We start from the raw sequence: 26,323 nt of genomic DNA, 5'->3' as shown, positions 1-26,323 counted from the left end.
GAAGAGGTGTGGCTACCCAGAGATCCCCTGCAGAGTCCTGACCTCGCCAGTAAAGGGAGCGGAGGCGTTCAGAGACGTCGGGACAGAAAGGAAGCCACAAGTCTGTTGTTGGAGGAAAGAGACGCAGAGGAAATGGCGTCTGAACACAGAGACCCCGAACCAGGCTCCGCTGTCTGGTGGTGTCGGGAGCTTGCCGAGTTCTGCGATCAACTGGAAGCCAGGATCGGAAGGCAGATCAGAGAGGGACGTATGGAGTTCCTGGGGATGACCGCGGCGGTTCAGGCCTATGAAGAGAGAGCCGCGCGCCGAGTGCCGGATCGGGCGGTGACGACTCAGACCCCGATGATGCTACCGATGGGTGAGTCCAGTGTTGCCCCTGCCAGCACGAGTGCCCCGACCCCTGCTGCCACGCCCGCAGTCCCTGAAGAGGCGCCCGGCGCGGCGACGCTGAGCCAGGCCGCAGCCACGCCAGGTGCGGCCCGCCAAGCCCAGGCCGCCGCAGCGATGCCCTGCTCGGCCCACCAAGACCCGGTCCCTGCAGTAACGCCCAGTCCGGCCCGCAAAGAACCGGCTGCCACCGCGACCCTCATCCGCGCCGCAGGTGTGACGCTGACCCAGGCCGCCGCCATGCTAGGCCCGGCCCGCCGAGACCCCACCGCAGCAGCAACGCTCGTCCGCGCCGCAAGTGAGGTGCTGAACCAGGCCGCAGCCACGTCCGGTGCTGCCCGCCAAGCCCAGATCGCTGCAGCGACGCCCAGCCCAGCCTGCACGGATCCCATCGCAGCTGCGACGCCAATCCAGGCCGCCGCCATGCCAGGCGCGGCCCGCCAAGACCAGGCCGCCGCCACGCCAGGCGCGGCCCATCAAGATAAGATTGCATCACCATTTACCCCGGCCTGCAAGGCCAGAGCAGACACCGCTCCCCAGTCCAAGGAAGTCCCTGCTAGGAAGCCCACGCTGGGGGAGGACCCTGAATACTGGAAGCTGAAGGCTGACCTAGAGGCTCAATTCCCACAAGAGTTGGTGGACCAGTATCTGCTTCCTCCGCACACCCCCAAGAGGATTCCGGCAACCCCTGCAGCAACCACGCCAAAGAGTCCTCCGCCTGGGCCTGCTGAAGAACGCCCATCCCCAGCACTGCCACAACAGGAGTGCTCAGTAGAACTAAGGGGGAGAGGAGGCCAGGAGGCTGAGGAGCTGACCCCGGAGCCACCAGCAGTAGATCCATGCCCAGAGCCGGAGATGTTGCCATACTCCCGCTGGGATGAAGAAGACCCGATACCGTCTGCTGAAGAAGATCTGCCCAAAAGCCTCACCTGGGAGCTTGTAAGCTGTACTCCGTAGAATCCAGCCCGCAAGACACGGCGTCGTAGCAGAACACAGTTTTCCCCAGCACCACAGTCTCCAGAGAATAAAGATGAAATAACGGCCAGAGACTTGAAGGAGAAACGGTTCCTGAGGAGGTCCAACGCCCAGGTCAGAGGACCCCTTTGTCGAGGAGTAGTAGAAGATTTCAGCCTAAAATCAGGATACGGCTTCATAGTAGCACCTGGTATGAAGGAAGGCATTTTTGTCAACAGAAGAGACGTTAGAGCTCATTTGCCCAGAGGACATCCTGGAAGGAACCTAAGGATGGGAGACACAGTGCAATTTACAATGCATCAAGGAGAAAGAGGCTGGTATGCACTCGATGTTACACCATGTCCTAAAGAAAAAGCAACAGACACAGAAGAAGAAAGGAAAGACAGAGATAGAGAAAGAACAGATAAAGAACCTACTGATGAGACCACCACGGACGATGAAAGAGATCGAGAAACCAACAGGTGCCGCAGCCCTACAGGCCCAAGCCCTGGTATGGAGGAGTAAAGTAAAGTAAAGTACAACAAGTTACTGTTTTGACCAGTTTGAAGTTTGCAACGTTCCCAAGTTTAAGTATGTGCCCACATAAACTAATGTGAGAAATGAACCTTAAGGCTATGAACTGGCTATAGCCACAAACTCTCGCAGTGTAAATAGTTACACCAGAGGGTACCACCACCAGAGCCAGCCTGTTTAGGGGCCTGGCTCGTCTGCAACCAGGGAGCACGTCCGTTTATGGGGCCTTGGCTCACCTGCAACCAGAGGGCATGCCTGTTTATGGGGCCTGGCTCTCCACCACAAAGAGGGTACCTGGTCAGCACCAACTGCAGAGGCCGCCTCTACATCCTGCCAGAAGAGGCTGAAGGCGCGGCTCCACCAGGCCAGGTATACCCTGAAACCACCAGACCATGAAAGCCGCCTCTACATCCTGCCAGAAGTGGCTGAAGGCGCGGCCAACGGGAGAGGAAGATTGGAGGAAAGGTCTGGGGAAGTGGATGGCCCAGACCTGGTTACCAAAAGGACCGGTGACCTGCCTCCTGAGAGGGTTTTGGGTGGGTTAACGGACTTGTGGGTGGAGGATGGTGATGTATGGTACCAGGTGGTTTCAAAAGTTTTACCATGTTTTAACGTTTTATGCATGCATTTTTAAAATGTTGTCTTGCAGCCCGAGGACGTGCTGGTGATAACTAAGGGGGAATGTGGCGCCCCTGACCTGGTCAGGCACCACTGAGTACTGCACCCATGCTGGGGACAGTACAATACAGGTAATCCAGAAGGCTGACCGAGGTGTGACTACACAGGCGCATAGTGATCAGGTCTCACACATGTACCTTTGAGAGGACCCCTGGGGATCCCAGGAGGGGGCAAAGCCTTCACCTCCACTGGAATAGTGGAGGGGGCCAAAAGCCTCCATCTCCAATCAAGGGGTGTGGTAAGAGAGCCTGGTTGCTAGGTGGCGTAGGCAAGAACAGGAGAGGAGGGGCAGTGAGCCGGTTTAGTGCAGAGTTCAGGGGGAGCAGACGTCAGGAGCAGACCCCTGGGGCTGTTGCAGTCTGACAGCGTCCGCGCAGTGGCTACCGACGGGGGAGAACGGTCACCTAGTAGTGCTACCCGAAATCCATCTTCAGCTAAAGAGAGAGCAACGGAGTGGGAAGTAAGGAGACTGCTAGGGAGTTACCAGGCCCAAACGGGTAGTAGGTCCCAGTGCAGGGATAGATCCACCTTTCCTTGCCAAACCTGCTTGAGGGGGCACTTCACACCCCCAAGAACACACTACAGAGTCCGCAGCCACGTAGCCACAGTTAGGGCCCATAGTTCACAGGAGGCAAGCAGCCGGAGTGTCCTGGTCCAGGCTACAAGCAGACGGGCCAAACGAAAGGGAGAGAGGCTTCAGCAACTTCCCTGGGTGACCCCCATAGGGACTAAAAGTCGGGGTTACCCCAAAACGCAAAGGGCTAAGGAAGGCGAGTCGGTAGTCACCCTCATCAGTCAGCCTGAAGGACACCTGGTTCCAGCCTGGTTCATCCCAGCTACGCCCGGGTTACTCACCCTGCCATCTAAAGTGAGTAAAACCCCTGAAAGACATTCTGTTTGTGTGGAGTTATTCTGCGCCTTGTGGTTCTACACACCTACACAGGGCCCTGGGGCTTGCCTCACTCTCAGGAGGCTACTCCAACTGACTGCACCTATCATCAGCCCCAGGCACCCTTAATCTGCAGTGGCGGTCCCCACTGACCGCAATTCTGAGAGTGGCGTCACGACAATCCTAGAAGAAGATCTCCTACCTGTGACAGGATCCAGCTGCGTGGAGTCCCTGAAGGTAATGCACCGACACAACACCTGTGGGGCTTCACAGTGGCATACCCTCTTCTCCCACCACAGTGATCTGCTGCCTCATAGGTGGCAGCCCTTGTTCTTCTTCCATAGCCTTATCCTCCCTTTCCAATTCTATTGTAGAAGTTAAAATCTCATCTGGTATATCCAGCTGCTCCTCTCTTGGTACTTTGGTGACCCTATCCCTGGAAGGATTTTTAATGTCCAGACGACAACATAGGTCTCCAAGTTGTGTCTTGTCTGTACTGGCAGGGGTATTGGAGCACTAACAGTACATCTGTCTATCTTCCACCTCTATGTTTCTTCTGTCTATAGCCTAGGAAGCTAATGACTAGGCCAAAACAGTGGTGCAGCACTGTAAAACATATTTTTACTGTTTTGGAAAGCTTTTGACCCCGCCCTAAAGGTGTTTTCTGTGCCTTATATTTGGCTTCCTATTGAATCTAATAGGATTCAGAAAGGTTTGATAAAGGTTCGCGAACACACCCCTTGTTCAATTGGGCTTGGCAAACTGAACCTTCAGAAGTTCACTCATCTCTAGTACTGAGTAGTGTGAAAGTTTAGCAGCAATAGGAAGGGACACGGAGGAGCTGCCAACTAAATTAACTGGGTAGATATTCAGCAGTATCAAGGAGTGAGCTGTCAATTTGCTATGTGAGCAGAGATTGAGATTGAGCACCATCAGCAGGTAGGAGGGACACTGAGGAGCTTTCTCAAGCTTAGGAGGCTGGATATTCACCAGCAAAGAGGGAGAAGTTTTCAAACATGAAATTGTGTTCAAAGGTTGAAATGCAATTAAAGAATTGTGATTTCTCCTTACTTTGAATTTCAGGATATTTCATCATTATTAGAAGGGCCCATCTCAGGTTGGCAGCAGATGTCTCTATTCCAGCTTCAAGTAAGTCCGCCACTAGAGAGGTTAAGTTTTCATCGTGAAAATATAACTCTGGATTTGGTTTCTCCTGAAGTGTACAAAATATGAAATATATCAAGGAACACAATAAACATATATATAGGAAACAGCAAGAATATTAGATCAACGTATAATTAGGCAGGTCTCGCAGGGTTAAAACTTGACTCCCTTAAAGAGGACTTCACTGATTTTTTTTATTATTAAATTAAGCATAACCCACAATTGGTACTGATCCACTGATCCTGGAAAAGGTTTTCTTTTTCTTCTGTGCTCCTCTGTTCCAAAGTTATGCCCTCCGGTAAGAAACATGCAAACTGGGTGTGCACCACAGAACTTCTTTGGGGGCTTTTGTTTTCTTCTCCTCAGACACTGGCCAATCAATATAAAGCCAAGCCCACAGAAAGGTTTGGTGGTCTACACCCAGTTAGTTGAAACTTTAACCATCACCTGGGTTTATAACTTTGGAATGGAAAGGCACAGTAGAAAAAGAAAAACTGTTCCAGAATCAATGGAATGGCATCAATTGTAGGAGGCATTAAGTTTAAAAAAAAAATCCACTGAAAGGTCTTCTTTAATGTGCAAATTTTGCTGATTAAAATCTTAGACCTTTATTAGGGATGGGTGAACAGTAAAATATTTGGGTTCAGATTATTACTAATAATTTCTATAATTCAGGTCAATGAGAAACTCCAATAATTTTCCGGAGGGCCTTGGAAGTAGGTCTGGGAGGGCTGCTAGAATGCTGAAATGGATGAAAAAGTGCTGAAACTGAATGGGAACAGCATGAAGAAAATATCTGGGTGAATTTCTGACTCGCATTTGTTTTCTGGCAATAATGTTGTCATACTACTTCCAGGATCTCATTAATATTCACTGCTTTTCCCACCCATGCAGTGTGCCAGCGTCTTTGATTGGTTGCCCTCACACTACCTGTCTGGGCCAGGAAGTGTAAAAATAAATAAATAAATAATTGAAAAAAAATGGCATAGGGTCCCCCATATATTGATACCCTGCGTAGATAAAGCAGATGGCTACAGGCTGCATCCCTTAGCTATGTGCATTATCTTGGCTGTGTATCAAAATATTTAACATTATTTAAATAAATAATTAAAAAAAAATGACTTGTGGTCCTCAGTAATTTAGATGCCTAGCGAAGATAAAGCAAACTTTATTTGAGAATATTCTCAGGCTGAGAACGTTCATGGTTATTGGGCCCTCCTCAGCCAAAAAATAGCAACCCGCAGCCAACCCACAATTGGTGCATCCATTAGATGAACCAATTCCGGCTCTTTACCCAGCTCATCCTGATTGACCTGGTACAGTGGCAATCGGGGTAATATAAGGGGTTAATATCAGCTGTGATTTGTCAAAAAAACATAGATGTCTTCAAACCCAATATTTGTAATGGGGAGGGATCTATGAGACCTCCCCATTACTAATCATATAAGTAAAAAAAATTTACAAAGCAAAGAAAAATCCTTTATTTGTTTTAAATAAAACACCCCCTTTCACCAATTTATTAACTCCCAAAACACCCCTGCAGGTCCAACATAATCCACACGAGGTCCCACTTACATGGTTGTTTTTTTTATTTCAAATAAAGGATTTTTGTGTGTTTGTGCATATTTTTGTCTTTGTACTTACCAGGTTTGTAATGGCGGGGTTCTCATAAACCCCTCTCCATTACCAACCCAGGCCTTGATGGCAGCTGTGATTTTTGACAAATCACAGCTGACATCAACCCAATACACATGTGGTCAAAATTGTTGGTACCACTCGTTTAATGAAGGAAAAACCCACAATGGTCACAGAAATAACTTGAATATGACAAAAGTAATAATGAATAAAACATCTATGAAAATGAACAAATGAAAGTCAGACACTGCTTTTCAACTATGCTTCCACAGAATTTTTAAAAATATAAAACTCATGAAATAGGCCTGGACAGAAATGATGGTACCTCTGAAAATAATGTTACATAAGGGGCATGTTAGATTAAGTTATGTTCACTAATTAGTATCACAGGTTTCTACAATCTTGTAATTAGTCAGTGGGCCTGTATTTAGGGCTACAGATACTCACTGTGCTGTTTGGTGACATGGTGTGTACTACACTCCACATGGACCAGGAGAAGTGAAGGAAAAAGTTGTCTCAGGAGATTAGAAAGAAAATTATAGACAAGCATGTTAAAGGTAAAGGTTATAAGACTATCTCCAAGCAGCTTGATGTTCATGCGGCTATAGTTGCACATATTACTCATAAATTTAAGATCCATGGGACTGTAGCAAACTTCCCTGGATGTGGCTGCAGGAGGAAAATTGAGAACAAATCAAAGTGATGGATAATATGAATGGTAACAAAAGAGCCCAGAAAAATGTCTAAAGAGATTAAAGGTGAATTTAAAGCTCAAGGAACAGTGTCAGATTGCACCATCCATCGTTGTTTGAGCCAAAGTAGACTTCAAGTGAGACGACCAAGGAGGACACCATTGTTGAAAAAAAATCATAAAAAATCCAGACTGAAATTTGCCAAACTACATGTTGACAAGCCACAAAGCATCTGGAGAATTTACTATGGACAGATGAGACAAAAATGGAACCTTTTGGCAAGGCACATCAGCACTATGTTCAAAGAGGGAAAAATGAAGCATATTAAGAAAAGAACACTGTCCCTACTGTGAAACATGGAGGAAGCTCCATGTTATGTTCTGGGGCTGCTTTGCTGCATCTGGCACAGGGAGTCTTGAATCTGTACAGGGTACAATAAAATCTCAAGACTATCAAGGGATTCTAGAGAGAAATGTGCTGCCCAGTGTCAGAAAGCTTGGTCTCAGTCGCAGGTCATGGGTCTTGCAACAGGATAATGACCCAAAACACACAGCTAGAAACACCCAAGAATGGCTAAGAGCAAAACATTGGACTATTCTGAAGTGACCTTCTATGCGCCCTGACCTAAATCCTGTTGTGCATCTTTGGAAAGAGCTGAAACAAGCTGCTGTAAAATGCAACCTTCACACGCCAGACAACTGGAGCAGTTTGCTCTTGAGGAGTGGCCAAAATACCTGTCGAGAGGCGCAGAAGTCTCATTGACAGTTACAGGAATTGTCTGATTGCAGTGATTGCCTCAAAAGGTTGTGGAACAAATATTAAATTAAGGGTACCATCATTTCTATCCAGGCATATTTCATGAGTATTAGTTTTTTAGAAATTCTGTGGAAGCAGAAAAGCAGCAATGTCTGACTTTCATTTGTTCATTTTCATAGATTTTTTATTTATTATTACTTTTGTCAGATTCAAGTTATTTCTGTGACCATTGTGAGTTTTTCTCTCATTAAATGAGGGGTACCAACAATTTTGGCCACATGTGTACTTTACCCCAATTGCCACTAGGGCGATAGGGATGAGCCGGGTAAAGTGCTAGAATTGGCTCACCTAATGGTTGGGGAGGGCCCAATAACCAATGGCCTCCCCAGCCTGAGAATACCAGCCCGCAGCTGTCTGCTTTATCTTGACTGGGTATGAAAATTGAGGGAGACAACACACCGTTTTTTTAAATGTTTTATCTAAATCATTTAAAAAAGCCACATGGGGTCCCTCCTATTTTGATACACAGCCAAGATAACGCATATAGCTGGTGGCTGCAGCCTGTAGCCATCTGTTTTATCTGCACTGGGTACCAATATACAGGAGACCCTTCCTCATTTTTTCCAATTATTTATTTATTCTTACACTCCCCTTCCTGACCCAGACAGCTAGTGTGAGGTCAACCAATCATAGACACCGGCAAAAAGGGTGGACAGGGGAAGCAGTGCATATTCATAAGAGTTAAATCAGTTTCCACACTGATGAGGGGCAATACCCCGAAACAGCTGTCTGTGGATGGATACCTGGCCTTGGTATTTCCCTTGTCATATCTTTAAACTCGTCAAGAGCTGGATATTGACTAAAAGAGCCACTTAATATGGTGGTTATGGTGGCCTCCTAAAAAGAACCGGAGGGATATCTGACTATTTTCCGTGTCGAGACTCCTAACAGGGGGCAATGCACCTAGGATTTCACTGTGTGTTGAGTTCCTTCACTGGCTGCTGGCAGTGATCTCCCCGAGATCAGTGATTGTTTTGTCATGACTTTGATTGGCAGGCAATTCACGTATGTTTAGTGGCTGAAAATCAGGTGCCAGACATGCTGGGAGGGGACTCAAAATTCACAAGGCGAATACCAAAATACTCGATGAGTAACGGATATTGTGAATACCTTAATATTTGTGAGCATAACGACTAGTGCAGAGTTTTTTAGCTCATCACTAACTTTTATCTTTGTTGTAGATTTGTTTTGTTGATACAGCGTGCTCCACAGCCATAGCAATTAAAGGCTGACGGAGAAATGCTGTGTTTTGCTCAGGTGCTTAGTAAAATCTTAATGAAGATCGGAAAGTTCGGAATATGACCTCTCTTCATTCCTCCCAGACAACCGCTATTACCAAATTTCTTATCCTACTATTTTACCTCTTTTTGTTTGACGAGAAAGTAACCTATAAAGGTTTGTGGGTCATTGTCATCCAGTTGGTTCCTTATTTTCGTGAACATGTCTCTAATTATGGAATGTAGCTCATCAGTGATTTTTAGGACGGCTTTGTGACTTCCTGGAAGCCAGCAAAACAGGGATGGATATGCGTTGTACAACTGTGGAGTGAAATATAAATGAAGACATTACACATACAGTGCCCACCATAAATCAGTACACCTCAATAGATTTGTCAGACAACCTTCCTTTCAGATTCAACATTTTCTACAAGATATGTAGAAATGTGCCTGTTATGCTGTGATGTGCTGTACACCGTGGTCCCTGCTCTGACTTCCGAGTTCCGGGCTTAATTAGTCATGACAGACACAGGTATCATCAGATGACCCTTTCGGTCATGACAGTCCATCGGCACCCCATGATCATGTCATGTCATGGGATCATCAATGCGAGCGGGAAACGGCGCGCTCCCCGCTGTCGCGTGTTAAATTCTGCTGTCAGAGATTAAAAGAGAGAGAAAACTGGTTAACACCAGTGGGTGGATCTCCTGTGGCTGTTAGAGGCACAAGATCAGATCAGCCATCATGTGCAGGCAAAGATGCTGTATCGGTATGCGAGCTCACATGAAAAGGAGGTACACAACCTTGAAAAAGCACTACTAATCCTATTTTCATGTGATAGGTTAAAAAAAAGTTCCAAGAATCCCAGTGTTGTTGACATTTTTGAAAGTCTCTTTTGTTCAGTGTGATATTGGTTAAAATCATAATGTTCAAAGGGAGCACTGTAGGTGTCGTGCGTGTGTAGGTTCGTGCATGTGGGTGCACGCATGTGGGTGAATGCGTGTGTGTGACAATGAAACCTCATTAGTATTAAATACACTCTACAATCTACTTCGGAGTCCGAGCTGTCAGCAAGTGTTGAGCATTAGGCTATGTGCGCACTAGAAATGTGAAGTTTCTCAAGAAAATTTCTTGAGAAACTTCTGCCAGTGAAAGATTTCCGGACCTGCGGAAAAAATCCGCACCAAATCCGCATGTGGTTTTGCCGCGGATTTGCCGCGGATTTGCCGCGGATTTACCGCAGGTTTGTCCCTGCAATAAATAATAAAGATAATCGATAGACAGATAATGGATAGAGGGAAAGATGGATAGATGAATAGATGAATAGATAGATAGAGGGATAGATAGATAGATGAATAGATGAATAGATAGATAGATAGATAGAGGGATAGATAGATAGATAGATAGATGAATAGATAGATAGATAGATAGATAGATGAATAGATAGATAGATAGATAGAGGGATAGATGGATAGATAGATAGATAGAGGGATAGATAGATAGAAGGATAGATAGATAGATAGATACAGTTAGGTTCAGAAATATTTGGACAGTGACACAAGTTTTGTTATTTTAGCTGTTTACAAAAACATGTTCAGAAATACAATTATATATATAATATGGGCTGAAAGTGCACACTCCCAGCTGCAATATGAGAGTTTTCACATCCAAATCGGAGAAAGGGTTTAGGAATCATAGCTCTGTAATGCATAGCCTCCTCTTTTTCAAGGGACCAAAAGTAATTGGACAAGGGACTCTAAGGGCTGCAATTAACTCTGAAGGCGTCTCCCTTGTTAACCTGTAATCAATGAAGTAGTTAAAAGGTCTGGGGTTGATTACAGGTGTGTGGTTTTGCATTTGGAAGCTGTTGCTGTGACCAGACAACATGCGGTCTAAGGAACTCTCAATTGAGGTGAAACAGAACATCCTGAGGCTGAAAAAAAAGAAAAAATCCATCAGAGAGATAGCAGACATGCTTGGAGTAGCAAAATCAACAGTCGGGTACATTCTGAGAAAAAAGGAATTGACTGGTGAGCTTGGGAACTCAAAAAGGCCTGGGCGCCCACGGATGACAACAGTGGTGGATGATCGCCGCATACTTTCTTTGGTGAAGAAGAACCCATTCACAACATCAACTGAAGTTCAGAACACTCTCAGTGAAGTAGGTGTATCTGTCTCTAAGTCAACTGTAAAGAGAAGACTCCATGAAAGTAAATACAAAGGGTTCACATCTAGATGCAAACCATTCATCAGTTCCAAAAATAGACAGGCCAGAGTTAAATTTGCTGAAAAACACCTCATGAAGCCAGCTCAGTTCTGGAAAAGTATTCTATGGACAGATGAGACAAAGATCAACCTGTACCATAATGATGGGAAGAAAAAAGTTTGGAGAAGAAAGGGAACGGCACATGATCCAAGGCACACCACATCCTCTGTAAAACATGGTGGAGGCAACGTGATGGCATGGGCATGCATGGCTTTCAATGGCACTGGGTCACTTGTGTTTATTGATGACATAACAGCAGACAAGAGTAGCCGGATGAATTCTGAAGTGTACCGGGATATACTTTCAGCCCAGATTCAGCCAAATGCCGCAAAGTTGATCGGACGGCGCTTCATAGTACAGATGGACAATGATCCCAAGCATACAGCCAAAGCTACCCAGGAGTTCATGAGTGCAAAAAAGTGGAACATTCTGCAATGGCCAAGTCAATCACCAGATCTTAACCCAATTGAGCATGCATTTCACTTGCTCAAATCCAGACTTAAGACGGAAAGACCCACAAACAAGCAAGACCTGAAGGCTACGGCTGTAAAGGCCTGGCAAAGCATTAAGAAGGAGGAAACCCAGCGTTTGGTGATGTCCATGGGTTCCAGACTTAAGGCAGTGATTGCCTCCAAAGGATTCGCAACAAAATATTGAAAATAAAAATATTTTGTTTGGGTTTGGTTTATTTGTCCAATTACTTTTGACCTCCTAAAATGTGGAGTGTTTGTAAAGAAATGTGTACAATTCCTACAATTTCTATCAGATATTTTTGTTCAAACCTTCAAATTAAACGTTACAATCTGCACTTGAATTCTGTTGTAGAGGTTTAATTTCAAATCAAATGTGGTGGCATGCAGAGCCCAACTCGCGAAAATTGTGTCACTGTCCAAATATTTCTGGACCTAACTGTAGATAGATAGATGAGAAAAACCTATATAATGTTCCACCTCCCTGCATTTTCTAAGCTGGCACCCTTTAGTGACTTTCATGTGGCACTAAAGGGTGCTTAGCCTTGTATTTAGCCATAAAATAAATAAATAATTAAAAAAAAACGACGTGAGGTCCCCCCATTTTTTGTAGCCAGCTAGGGTAAAGCAGACGGCTGCAGCCTGCAGACCACAGCTGGCAGCTTCACCTTGGCTGATAATCCAAAACAGTGGGCACCCCACCCTGTTATTTTAAATTATATAAATAATTTAAAACAAAAAACGTGCGGTCCCCCCCATATTGGATCATCAGCCAAGGTAAAGCGGACAACTGGGGTCTGATATTCTCAGACTAGGGAGGTCCACTGTTATTGGACACTCCCCAGCCTAAAAATAGCAGGCCGCAGCCGCCCCAGAAGTGGCGCATCCATTAGACGTGCCAATCCTGGCGCTTTGCCCCAGCTCATCCCGCGCCCTGGTGCGTTGGCAAACGGGGTAATATATGGGGTTGATGCCAGATGTGTAATGTCACCTGGCATCAAGCCCTGGGGTTGGTGAGGTCAGGCGTCTATCAGATACCCGACATCACCAACCCAGTCAGTAATAATTAAAAAATAGACAACAAAAAAAGTTTTATTTGAAAAAACACTCCCCAAAACATTCCCTCTTTAACCAATTTATTGAATAGAGCACAATCAATTCCACGTCCGGCGTAATCCAATAAGGGGGGGGGGGGCACGGCGATCCATACCATAGTCGCTGTCCCAGTCAATGAAGAACACAATGTTCCCCATTGGCTGGGAGAGCAATGCAGTGACCTGAGCTAACATCAATAGGTCAGCTCAGGTCACTGCAGGGGATGACGAGCGCTGCCATCAGGAGCATAGATGAGATCATTACCTTCTGTGATCATCTCCTGTACTGCTGACGTCAGCGCTGTCACTGACTTCTATGCCCGCCGCGTTGTCAGAAGTATCGCGAGAGCCTGTGACGTCACCGCTAGTGACAGTCTCGGGCCGCTCGCGAGACGGGCATAGACAGCAGTGACCGCGGTGACGTCAGGAGGCAGGAGATCGTCACAGCAGGTAATGATCTCACCTCCTGACAGCAGCGATCGTCATCCCCGCGGCTCCCAGCACTGCAGGATGTCAGTGTCTGCCTGCGCTGCCGCGTGACAGGCTGCTGACACTGCGGGCAGACACTGACACCCTGCAGTGCAGTGTCAGTGTCTGCCTGTGTCAGTGTCTGCCTGCGCTGCAGCGTGACAGGCTGCTGACACTGCGGGCAGACACTGACACTGCAGTGCAGGCAGCCGCGGGGCTGGAGCGGGACACAGACTGCACGGGCACCTGGAGGTCGCACGGAAGCGCTTCTGTGCGGCGTCCAGGGAGTGCGACGTCTGTGTTTACTCTGCTCCGCTTCCTCTTCCTGGCATAATGACATCGCTTCCTGCAAAACCGCAGGCAGCGATGAGCATTCCCGCAGGTAATTCGCGGCTATTCCGGTGGTATACCGCACATCATTGCTACCTGCGGAATACCCCCGGAATACCGCAGGTATCTGCGGAAATTAATGGACATGCACATTTTCTCAAGAAAGTTTCTCGAGAAAATTTTCTCAAGAAATTTTCTTGAGAAAAATCCGCACAGTGCGCACAACTATTTTTTTTTCTCATTGAATTTCATGGGAAATGTCTGCACAAAGATTGCAGACATTTCTCAAGAAATTTCCGGGGCAAATCCGCGGGTAAATCCGCAGGTAAAAAGCTCTAGTGCGCACATAGCCTAAGACTGTAGTTTTGATCTATCAGTGGTCGGCTAACAGCTCTAAAAAATAGCCACCGTGGGCAGGCTTAGCTCAATCTACTCCATTTACTAGACCTACATTTACCATATCTAATTGTTACCCTGGCCATCAACCTTGAACTCCTGTACAGGCATCTTGACTTACACAAGGTCCCCTGGGTTGGGACGCCACAGAGTTAGCCACTGGCCTAAGATGCATGCTGGCAGGTGAAGTCAATGTTGGGTCATCAGGAGGTTAGTGAAGGTACAAAATAAGAAAGCAAAGGAATATTCAGGAAATGGGATGTGGTTAGACAGCAGGATAAATAACAAGAAAACTGGAAACCGGAAGCAAAAGACTAAATCAGAATAGATAAAACTCGCAGTGAAAGTCAGATGTTCAGGAGTTTAAACAGAAGACCATCTCGCACAGATCTCACAGTAAGGAGAAATGTAAACAGCCAGGAATTAACCCAATAGATCTCTGAATAAGCACCAAAACTCCCAGGAATTAAACAGGACTTGTCACTGGCCAGTGGAAACTGAGGGGTTAGGTATAAAGATGAGCGAACCCCCTGCCGCGTCAAACTAAACATGGGATGAGCTCGCAAACTTTTAAGGAACCAAGTCTGAACCGAACTTCGAACCTTTATCGAACCGCATTGGTTTCACCGGGAAGTCAAACATATGGCACAGAAAATACCTTTTTTTTGGGGGGGGGGTCAAAAGGCTTCCAAAACAGAAAAATACATTTTACAGTGCTGCGCCACTGTTTTAGCCTAACCATTAGCTTCCTAGGCTATAGGCAGAAGAAACAGAGGTGCATGAGAGACTGGTGTACAGCTGGTGCTCTCATACCCTTGCCAGTACAGACAAGACACAACTTGGAGACCTATGATGTAGTCTGGACATTCAAAATCACACACATGGGTACAATAACATCAATTACCCACCTTCCAAAAAAGAATTGCCCCCTTCCCAAAGGGCTTTTAAACAGCTGGGAATTATGGTCCACCAACAACATAGGCTGTGGGCTTTTTTTTGTGGCAGGCCTGAACGCTGGCAGTAACCGCTCCACAAAATTAGGATACCCATTTTCTAGTTTCTTCCTTTAAAAGCAACAGTCCAATATCAGCAATTGCTTCCTCCCCATAGGGAATTGCCCCCTCCCCAAAGGGCTTCCAATCAGCAGGGAGTTACGGTCCACCAAACACATAGGCTGTGGGCCATTTTTTTAAACTTTTTGGCTTAAAATGAAGATGTGCACTAGTGGGCCTGTGGCAGCCCAAAATGCTGGCAGTAACCTCTAGCAAACAATCGGAGACACATCTTTTTAGTCTCTCGATACCCAAACAAAAACCTGTTTAACATCATCAATTGCCCTCATCGATAGGGAATTGCCCCCCTCCCCATAGGGCTTTAAAGTAGCAGGGAGTAACGGTCCACCAAACACATTGGCCCACAGCCTTTTTTTTAATTCTTTTTAGTTAAAATCAAGGTATGCATTAGAGGGCCTGTAGCAGGCCTGAACGATGGCAGTAACCTATACCCAACAATCATAGACACATATTTTTGTCTCTCTACATACCCAAACAGCAGAACACTACCTTCAATTGCCCCATCTCCATAGGGTATTGCCCCCTCCTCATAGGGCTTTAAAACGCCAGGGAGTTACGGTCCACGAAACACAGGCTGTGGCTGTTTTTTTTTGTTTTGTTTTGTTTTTTTTAAAAATCAAAAACATGCATTAGTGGGCCAGTGGCAGGCATATACCTCTGTTTTCAATAATGTGTCACCCAGGGATAGGGGGTACTCAGATCCGGGCCAAGGGGTCACTTCTAAGGATATCACGGTGGCGTGACCCTGTCTGTTATCCCAGGCACCACAACAAAGGGGTGATTATATACAGGGGAGATTTTGGTAGTCTATGTTCCGTGACGCCATCCACGGGTTGTGGTGAAGGTGGACACCACCGCTGCAGTTATGGGGGTACGGTACCTGGGGGCCGATGGTGATGCAGCGAGATGTTAACCCTCTCCGTGGGGAGGGATGGTGGCCCCGGGACCCGTTGGGCTTTGTAGTGCAGGGAGATGGGCAGCCGTCTGAGAGCTGCGTGCCCGGTTGGACTGGGGGATGTTGTTACTCACAGTTCACTTTGCAAGAAAACTCACACAGAGTCAGGAATTAACCAGAAATTGCCGGTGTCCATAGCCTTTGGTACAAGGGGTGTTCGGATCCCACACCCGGTACAGCAGGGCCCTTTCTCTCTCTGTCCACTACTATATGAAGCCTCCTCAACTCCTCGGCTTGGAACGTATCTGTGCCTCCCTGGTTTTGCCAGGGCATCACATTCCCCCTTGGTTAAACACAGCCCATCCGCGGGCTGTCCGGGCACCGACATTTATTGTAACCGGAACTGGAAAAGATAAAGCAAGTTCACAAGCATACTAACAATAAGACATTTTTTTTTTCTTCCCTTATGGGAGGCACTTTGCTTAAACTCAAACATTGCAAAACTGACCGGACCGGATTCCCGTTGTTCCCGCCACCCAAATAAACCTGCCACCTGGTGCCACCACTAAGAACTAGTGGCACCCCTTTTCCCAAGTCCAGGTAGGTCCGGGTGATGCCCACACAGGGTCGGGCAAAACATTTTGCCCGGCAGTCCTCTTGGTGCACAACGGGAAAATGGCACGGAAAACGGTAAACAGAGAGTTAAACCATTAATGTGGGGGTAGCCGGGAACCACTACCTTTCACTGCCGATGCAGCCTCCTCCAGTCTCTTTCCCCTGTCCACCACAGGGCAGCACGGGTCCCCAATGCCACCTTACTTACTGTGACACTGTCCAGAAAGACCCCGTTCTCCACTGCCTGCAGTGTGGGTACGGTAGGCTGGGCTCTGTACGGAACTGTCTTCACTCCCTCAACTCCCCACCGTTCTCCACCAGGGGCTCCGACCCCTGATGGCGCCCACCGAGGCTCCGACCCCGGCGGCGTTCAACAAGTCGGGCAGGGTCCGGTTCTTTCCACCCGGCGTACTGGATGGCGTCCCGCGGGGAACTCAGGGACGTTCAACAAAGGAACACGGGGTTACTGCAGGAGCGGTTCCTTTAAAACTTTAACTTTAAAATGTTGAACTGTAAAACTTCAGAAGTTAATTTGCAGCTTTAAGGTTCGGCACCACTGGGGCACACTCTGGGCGACAAAGCCATCCGGTAGCCGTTCCCGCCATCCCGCGGGATATACGTAGCCACCGGGATGCTGCTATCGGAGTCGCTGCTTTCCGATTCTGGCCTCTCAGGTGCAGCCAGGTGGCCTACCGGTGCCTGCTCCGTTACCGTCACAGGGTCGTCACCACCGGCAGGTCCTTCGGTGGGTGCCGCTGGGATTGCTGGCATCCCCGGGACCTGAGCTCCTGCGACCGGAGCGGGAGCCGCCCGCTGGCTAGCTGATTTACCTTCAGGCCCCGCTACTACGGTGATGGGTGCCGCTCCACTCGCCTCCCTGGACGCCGACATTCTCCTTTTCTTCTCCCGTAGACATCAGCAGTAGCCGGTTCACCCGCTCCCCCTTGGTCTTTTCGGGGCACTTCTTCTTCTCTTTCCAGCATCGATCTATTCTGAGGGGGCGGGGCTTCACTTTTCATGCCCTTCCTGCTTGGAGAAGACGGCTTGGGCGGGAAACTTCGCGCCACTGGATAGTGACAACATGGCAGATTCTGCAATTTTTCAGCAGGACGCCGCTAACGATAACTTTAAGGCGCACTTCCACAGGTAAGTGGATGGTTCAATCCTGTTCGTGACGCCACTTGGATAGGAGGTACTCAGATCCGGGCCAAGGGGTCACTTCTGAGGATATCACGGTAGTGTGACCCGGTCTGTTATCCCAGGCACCACAACAAAGGAGTGATTATATACAGGGGAGATTTTGGTAGTCTATGTTCCGTGACGCCACCCACGGGTTGTGGTGAAGGTGGACACCACCGCTGCAGTTATGGGGGTACCCAGGGGCCGATGGTGATGTAGCGAGATGTTAACCCTCTGTGGGTAGGGATGGTGGCCCCGGGACCCGTTGGGCTTTGTAGTGCAGGGAGATGGGTGGCCGTCTGAGAGCTGCGTGCCCGGTTGGACCGGGGGATGTTGTTACTCACAGTTTACTTTGCAAGAAAACTCACACAGAGTCAGGAATTAACCAGAAATTGCCGGTGTCCATAGCCTTTGGTACGGGGGGTGTTCGGATCCCACACCCAGTACAGCAGGGCCCTTTCTCTCTCTGTCCACTACTATATGAAGCCTCCTCAACTCCTCAGCTTGGAACGGGGAGTCCACTCCCCAGCGACAATCCGGAGCCTGATTACTATGCCGGAGGGCCACTACCCTGCCCCGGCCACCTTGGCTCCTTCCCACCACTCTACTCCTTCCAGCAGACCTGGAGCTTGCTTCACACTCCACAGCAGCCGGGAGCTTTCACACCCCGGTCTGCCCTGCTCCCTCTCCTCTCACCCTCTGCACCAGCCCCTCCCCTGCTGCTCAGTTTAGCTCTTCCACTGGGGGGAGGGGTGTGTCTGTAGAACTGTACCAGTGTGGGATCAAATTACCAAGGAGGATTATGTATTTGTGACTGCCTGGTTTTGCCAAGGCGTCACAATAACACTGGCAGTAACCTCTCCACAACATTTGGAGACACATTTTGGAGTCTCTGCCCCCATGTCTGTAGTGTCCCGGGGAGGGGTGAGAACTACAATCCTCGCCCATGACTACCACCCCTGGCCACGTTACAGTTATACGCAGAGCGCCATTTTTAAAATTTTCTAAAGGCTATTTAAATTGCCAAGATTCAGTGTGTAGATACTGCACTACCAATTTTTACCAATTGCCCCCTTCCCAAAAATCAAGACATGCCTGAGTGTCAGGTGTAGTTCTCTTCTTGCCCCCAGAAGACTGGCACTACAGACAAAAGCATACTTGGAGACCCTACTTGGGGTGTCCACATTTCCAAAAGTTAAGGTGAGGCTACAGGAAAAGTTGCCTCAATTGGCACACAATACTGATAGGCCAGCAAAGCAACATGGCTGTGTGGGACCGGCACAAAGAATGAAACAGCATTTTTTGGGTCACCAGAGAAAAAAAGTTGACAGACAGGTGTAGACCTCTTGCTCAAAGAGGCCTGGCACTACACCATTGCCTAGGACTGGGGTGGCAAAAATCACTGGACATCCACAACATGTTCATCTTTATGAAAGTTAAGCGGTCTACACTTTTAGGGGACAGACTGCTGCACTTACCCGTTAATACGTTGCCAGCAGCGCTGAAGATGTCGCGGGCGGAGGAGGGGACGCCGCGCTCTCCCACTGCTCGGGTCCGGCTGCCGCGGCTGCTGCGGCCTGCTGCTGCTCGGTGGCTCGAGCGATGGGCCGGATCCCGGGGACTCTAGCGGCGCTCCTCTCCCGTGAGTGAAAGGGGGTTTTGGGTGTGGGGATTGTGGATTGTCCGTGACGCCACCCACGGTTGTGGTGAAGGGATGTACACCACCGCTGCTCTGGCTGGGGAATCCCGGGAGTGATGGTATGGAGCAGCCAGTTGTTGTGTTGCCCCTCCGTGGGTAGGGGTTGGTGATCCCGGGGCCCAGGGATGTGGGTTGGGGATGGTGGGACGGCGGGTAGGGGGCCTGCGGAGGTGCAGGGGCGCATGGGGCAGCGCTGTGCCGCACAGCACGGAGGTACTCACTCAGCCAGTAAACACGACACAGTTCTCGGTAAACAAACGGCTAGTTGGACGGGTCCCTCAGACGGTTGCGCTGCTGATATCCCCTGCAGTTGATGGTGACGGTCTCTTCCCTGCACCTATGTGTTGTTGTTTGGTAGCGATGGGTTCCCACCGGTAACCCGCTCCCCGACTTGGATATGAGCCGGAGGAGCTCCACTCTTGCCCGCAGGCGCTGGCCCTGGGAAACTGGTGCCTTGGCGGTGGCGGTGTCTCCCCTTAACGGTCGGACTGTTGCCTTCAAACGGGACTTGGTTGTTAAGAGACAGTCGTCCCCTTCACTGACGGATTTGGCAAATTATGGCGACTCCTAGCCTTGCCGGGATCCGAAAGGCCCCTGCCCTGGTGCTGACTAATCTTCGTATACCGCTCCGGTACCGCCGGGTCACCACCCGTCCACGGTCCTTTCGGCAACCTCCAATCAGTCTCGCCTGCAGACGGTCACCACCGTCTGCCAACCTTGCTGTCTCAGTCCGGGGCACACACCCGAACTAACTTCAGGCTTCTTTCTGTCACTTTCTCTATTGCTCTTTACCACTTCCTTCCACTTCACTGTTTACTCCTTCACTTCCCTAACCTATCTGTCTGGTTTTCCCGCCTCCAGAGCTGTGAACTCCTCGGTGGGTGGAGCCAACCGCCTGGCCCACCCCCTGGTGTGGACACCAGCTCCTGGAGGAAGGCAACAAGGATTTTTGTTTGACTTCGGTGTGCCTGCAGGGAATGTGGGGTGCGTGTGGTGTTGTGACCTGTGACCCCTGGCTTGCCCAGGGCGTCACATTCCCCCTTAGCAAAACGCAGACCGTCCTCGGGCTGCCCGTCCAACACCGGTTTTATTTTCCTTTTATTTTCTGTGAAAATAGTAAAACGGTAAACATATTTACAATTAAAATAACTTCTTCCCACATCAGGAGGTACTCTTACTTAAACGGTTTCAAACGGTTTACGGTTACGGTCTCCGCTCTCTCCCACCCAAGTAACCTGGCCCTGATGTTGCCCCTAAAACCCAGGCAGCACCCCTTGACCCCAGTCCAGCACAAGTTACCCGAGCGGGATCTGTCCTTCCCCTCCAGAGGGTAGCCACCGGTCCCTGTGGTGGCTGGGCCCCAGCCGGCTCTACTGCGGGCCCTCCCTCCAACCTGCCTCTCCGGAGGCGGCAACTGCGGAAATGGTAACGGTAAAACAACTTATTTACAAGCCACTTAACGTTTGTGGTTGCCCTGCAAGTTCACGGGCTTGTCCATGGAAAGTCCTCCATGCAACTTTTTAAACGGTCCCCACGGGGACAACGGTGCCGGCAACGGCCGGTTCTCTCAATCACGGTTAGGACAATCAGGTGACTGTTCGGTAATCATCTTATCATTTTTAAACTTTCAAAACTTTTCAAACAAAAACTCAGTGGTGGTCCCAACGGGGACTGGACAACGGTGCTCCGCTGCCATTACTCCGGATATTCAGCTTCATCCGAGGGAGGGGGTGCAGAACTCACTCGGCTCTCCTGGCTGCCCCTCAGTTTTGCATCTAGGGCGAACCACCCCCTCTCTCCACAGTGCCGGGTATACTGCACGATGCCACCCGGCATCAGGTTACGGCCGGGGTGCTCCTCGGGCAGGTGGGCATTCACGTCCCGCCGGGCTATAAACACTTCGGCCTCCAGGCCCGGTTCGTAGATAAACCCATAGCCCTGGCGGACATCAAACCGCCTCACCTGTCCTTCATACAGCGGTCCCCGGACACGGAACGTCGCCTGGCGGAGGTTCTCCTTCTCCCGGATTGCCCGTGCCACCAATTCCGCTTTCTTCTTCTCTCTTTCACCGATCTCCGGGCCCAACGGTACCGGCTCCCTGTCCCAATACGGTGCTGCTACGAGCTCCGGCGCACGGGTCGGGCCCCGCGGGACATTCTGGACGCTACCCACTGTCAGGGATCTGGGCGGCAGGTCCCGCGGTCTCTTGGCCTTGGGCGCCGCCTTGCAGCGACAACCCGGCGCTACCTCAGCCGAGGTGTGGGGGATGGGCACAGGGGCTTTCCGCTGCTGGGCCTTAGGCTCGGAACGGGTCATCTGCTCCGGCTCGGGGGACTTCTCCAGGGCTGCCTCCGGTGCAAACTTCGGGGCCTTCCATGGCAGCACCTCCAACTTGCCACGGGCTCCTACTACAGGTCGGCCCGCCGGGGCGGGCATGCTGGGTATCGCTACCGGTTGCGGTGGCAGCGGGCCTAGTGGCGGGGTTACAGCTTCCAAGACGGGTGGCGAGGGAGGTAACAGGGTGAGAGGGCTTGGACCGGGTCCCGCAGCCGCGATGACCGGCCCTTCAAGGGCATCGGGGCGTGGGTCACTCACCATCCCTTCCTCAGCTTCCTCCTCGCGTCTCCGCACGGTCGCTATTACGTCCGCCATGTCGGCCTCCCCCTCCTCCATGAGGAGCTGCATCTTGACCTGCAGCCTTTGATAGAGCTGCGCGGTCCGGATCTCCACCCACGCCGCGGTTCCCGGCGCGGGGGCTTTGGTGCTGCGGGACGGTATCCACATTCTGCCGGCGACTTCTTCCAGGAACAGGGTCACTGCAGAGTCCTGGCGTCCCTGCTTTTATAGCTGCGCTCACATGCAGCCAGCCGCCATCGCATCCCCCTTAGCTTCTTTCCGGCCCCTCCTCTATCGGGGCGGGGTTTTGGCCTTCGCGCCTCCACTACTCGAGAAGACGCTCGAGTGGGGACTTTTCGCGCCAAAGATGGCGGCTTCTGAAATATTCCGGCCGGACACCTCCGGCGGTAACAAGGCGCACCTCTACCAGACGGCAGAGCGGTAAGATCCTGTTCGTCACGCCAAGTTGTCGCGGGCGGAGGAGGGGACGCCGCGCTCTCCCACTGCTCGGGTCCGGCTGCCGCGGCTGCTGCGGCCTGCTGCTGCTCGGTGGCTCGAGCGATGGGCCGGATCCCGGGGACTCTAGCGGCGCTCCTCGCCTGTGAGTGAAAGGGGGGTTTTGGGTGTGGGGATTGTGGATTGTCCGTGACGCCACCCACGGTTGTGGTGAAGGGATGTACACCACCGCTGCTCTGGCTGGGGAATCCCGGGAGTGATGGTATGGAGCAGCCAGTTGTTGTGTTGCCCCTCCGTGGGTAGGGGTTGGTGATCCCGGGGCCCAGGGATGTGGGTTGGAGATGGTGGGCAGGTGGGTAGGGGGCCTGCGGAGGTGCAGGGGCGCAGGGGCAGCGCTGTGCCGCACAGCACGGAGGTACTCACTCAGCCAGTAAACACGACACAGTTCTCGGTAAACAAACGGCTGGTTGGACGGGTCCCTCAGACGGTTGCGCTGCTGATATCCCCTGCAGTTGACGGTGACGGTCTCTTCCCTGCACCTATGTGTTGTTGTTTGGTAGCGATGGGTTCCCACCGGTAACCCGCTCCCCAACTTGGATATGAGCCGGAGGAGCTCCACTCTTGCCCGCAGGCGCTGGCCCTGGGAAACTGGTGCCTTGGCGGTGGCGGTGTCTCCCCTTAACGGTCGGACTGTTGCCTTCAAACGGGACTTGGTTGTTAAGAGACAGTCGTCCCCTTCACTGACGGATTTGGCAAATTATGGCGACTCCTAGCCTTGCCGGGATCCGAAAGGCCCCTGCCCTGGTGCTGACTAATCTTCGTATACCGCTCCGGTACCGCCGGGTCACCACCCGTCCACGGTCCTTTCGGCAACCTCCAATCAGTCTCGCCTGCAGACGGTCACCGCCGTCTGCCAACCTTGCTGTCTCAGTCCGGGGCACACACCCGGACTAACTTCAGGCTTCTTTCTGTCACTTTCTCTGTTGCTCTTTTACCACTTCCTTCCACTTCACTGTTTACTCCTTCACTTCCCTAACCTATCTGCCTGGTTTTCCCGCCTCCAGAGCTGTGAACTCCTCGGTGGGTGGAGCCAACCGCCTGGCCCACCCCCTGGTGTGGACACCAGCTCCTGGAGGAAGGCAACAAGGATTTTTGTTTGACTTCGGTGTGCCTGCAGGAAATGTGGGGTGCGTGTGGTGTTGTGACCTGTGACCCCTGGCTTGCCCAGGGCGTCACAAAGACATATTCTGATAGAACGCTGGCTGCTGGGCAGGATAAAACTTCCAAGGCGTGAGTGGCAAGCTCAGGCTACTCTTCCATTTTGGAAGACCAAACTGCAAAAGGGTCCAGTCCCCCCAACTTGCATCCATATTGAGCTCTAGATAATCCAGCACCATCCTCTGAAGTCGTTGACTATGTGTCAGACATCTAGCCTGTTTTGCTGCTGCAGGCGACGGTGTAAAAAAAAGCGTTAAAACAAGCATATAAATTGGTTCTGGTACTTGACCAGCTGTTAAGGTTTCAGCATTAAGGATGCAACGTTCCCGTGGTAGGAATTGTAGAACTGCCATGCACGCTGTGTGCCTTCCTGCTGGCTTGTGAAAACATACTGTTAAGATGGTCTACAACTGTGTGTTCGATACTCCAGCATCAACGCGTCCCTTTTAGTGTTGAGCGAGTATGCTTGTCACTACTCGGTACTCGCACGAGTATCACTGTACTCGGGCTACTCGGCGGGGACCGAGTAATCTCGCGATACTCATGCTGTACTCGTGGTCTTCATCCCTGCATGTTGGCGCTCTTTTGAGAGCCAGACCTCATGCAGGGATTGGCTGGCAGACCACTGCAATGCCACAGCCCTGTTAGTTGTGGAATTGCAGTGATTGGCCGGCCTGCACAGTGTGACCGAGCCTTTATACCGGCGGGCATGCTGTGCTCTGCACACAGCCATCCAGACAGTCAGTGCAGGGAGAGTGTTGCTGCTTCAGGGAAAGGTTTGCGGCCCTTTATAGTTATTTCCGTAGCAGGGCTGCAAACAGTGTGACCAGAAGTCCTTCTCAGGACTATTGTAGTTGTATACAGGCAGGCAGGGTATAGCCAGGTCGGAGTACAGGAGAAGAGTCCTTCTCAGGACTATTGTTGCTGTATACAGGCAGGGCAGGCAGGGTATAGCCAGGTCAGAATACAGGCTAGTGACCAGAAGAGTCCTTCTCAGGACTATTGTAGCAGTATACAGGCAGGCAGGCAGGCAGGGTGTATAGCCATTCCTAGTGGTGACCGTATACCAGGCTTCATCATATCTGGGGCTGGTGTACACAGTCTAAAACAGTCCTGATAGTGTCAGACTTCTCAGTAATTGTCGCTCCTAAAAACCTGTTAGGTTCTTAGTGCGTCTGTGCTTGCATTTAAAAACCGCACGTGTGTGCCTGTCGGTGGCAGCGTACAGGTGCACGTTTTGCACAAACTAGTATATAACGCACAAGTCTAGTGAATAATACACGTCAGTCAGCAGTGTCCGATAGTGTCAAACTTCTCAGTAATTGTCGCTCCTAAAAACCTGTTAGGTTCTTAGTGCGTCCGTGCTTGCATTTAAAAACCGCACGTGTGTGCCTGTCGGTGGCAGCGTACAGGTGCACGTTTTGCACAAACTAGTATATAACGCACAAGTCTAGTGAATAATACACGTCAGTCAGCAGTGTCTGATAGTGTCAGACTTCTCAGTAATTGTCGCTCCTAAAAACCTGTTAGGTTCTTAGTGCGTCCGTGCTTACATTTAATAACCGCACGTGTGTGCCTGTCGGTGGCAGCGTACAGGTGGACTTGTGTGCGTTTTGCACAAACTTGGATATAACGCACAAGTCTAGTGAATACACGTCAGCACAGCATTGCAAAATGCGCAAGGGCGTCGGCAACGAACAAGGAAGTGGACGTGATGGTGGTGCAGGCAGAGGCCGAGGTCGTGGGCAAGCTCTAATTTCGCCACAACAAAGGGCCACATCTACTCGCTCGCACGTCCTGTCCCAAATTCTTGGGGACCGCAGCAGTACACCGGTCTTGAACCAAGACCAGTGTCAACAGGTTGTTAGTTGGATTGCGGATAATGCTTCCAGTCAGATTTGCACCACCACAAACACTCTGTCTTCCACACGGTCAAGTGTCAGTAGCCGTGATACTGCACCGCACATTTCAGAACCTGATCCTCCTTCCTACCACAAGGCTGAGTACACGTCCTCGGACATTACTGATCCCACACTTGGACACTCGTAAGAGCTGTTCACGTTTCCATTCGCACATTCTGGCCTCTCGCCAGCTCCTGTTGAAGTGGGTCATGAGGAGATCGTATGTACAGATGGCCAAATATTTGAGCAGCCACGTTCTCACGAAGTTGGCAACATGTCTCAACAAGGGGTGGGCGATGATGAGACACAATTGTCAGGAAGTCAGGAGGAGGAGCAGGGTGCGGAAGAGGAAGACGACGAGGTGGATGATCCAGTAACTGACCCAACCTGGCAGGAGGATATGCAGAGCGAGGACAGCAGTGCACAGGGGGAGGGAGGCGTAGCATCCCAACAGGCAGTAAGAAGCAGGGTGGTGGCTCCAGGCAGAAGTCAGGCAACCGTTCCCCGGAACAACAACACGACACAAGGTGCCTGTACAAATGTTAGGTCTTCCTGAGTCTGGCAGTTTTTTAAGTTGGCTCCAGATGATTCTAAAAAGGCCATTTGCAACACCTGCCGTGCCAGCATCAGCAGGGGTACCAAAACTAGCAGCCTGACCACCACCAGCATGATCAGGCACAT

At 50.2% G+C, this 26,323-nt stretch overlaps 1 protein-coding gene across 2 annotated transcripts in view; it reads right to left on the bottom strand.

Moving 5' to 3' along the window:
- The window catches only part of LOC142296994 (cytochrome P450 2C5-like), a 130,445-nt gene that overhangs the window by 29,189 nt on the left and 74,933 nt on the right, over positions 1 to 26,323 (bottom strand). For both annotated transcript variants that reach the window (XM_075341192.1, XM_075341193.1), the window contains 2 exons: positions 9,111 to 9,287; positions 4,514 to 4,655 (listed from right to left, as the gene is read on the bottom strand). In XM_075341192.1, the coding sequence (XP_075197307.1) occupies positions 4,514 to 4,655; positions 9,111 to 9,287 (319 nt within the window). The remainder of the gene's footprint in view (positions 1 to 4,513; positions 4,656 to 9,110; positions 9,288 to 26,323) is intronic.

This window comes from Anomaloglossus baeobatrachus, chromosome 3 (genome assembly GCF_048569485.1).
Source record: "Anomaloglossus baeobatrachus isolate aAnoBae1 chromosome 3, aAnoBae1.hap1, whole genome shotgun sequence".
Taxonomy (NCBI): Eukaryota; Metazoa; Chordata; class Amphibia; order Anura; family Aromobatidae; genus Anomaloglossus; species Anomaloglossus baeobatrachus.
This window is presented reverse-complemented; position numbering and strand designations above follow the sequence as displayed.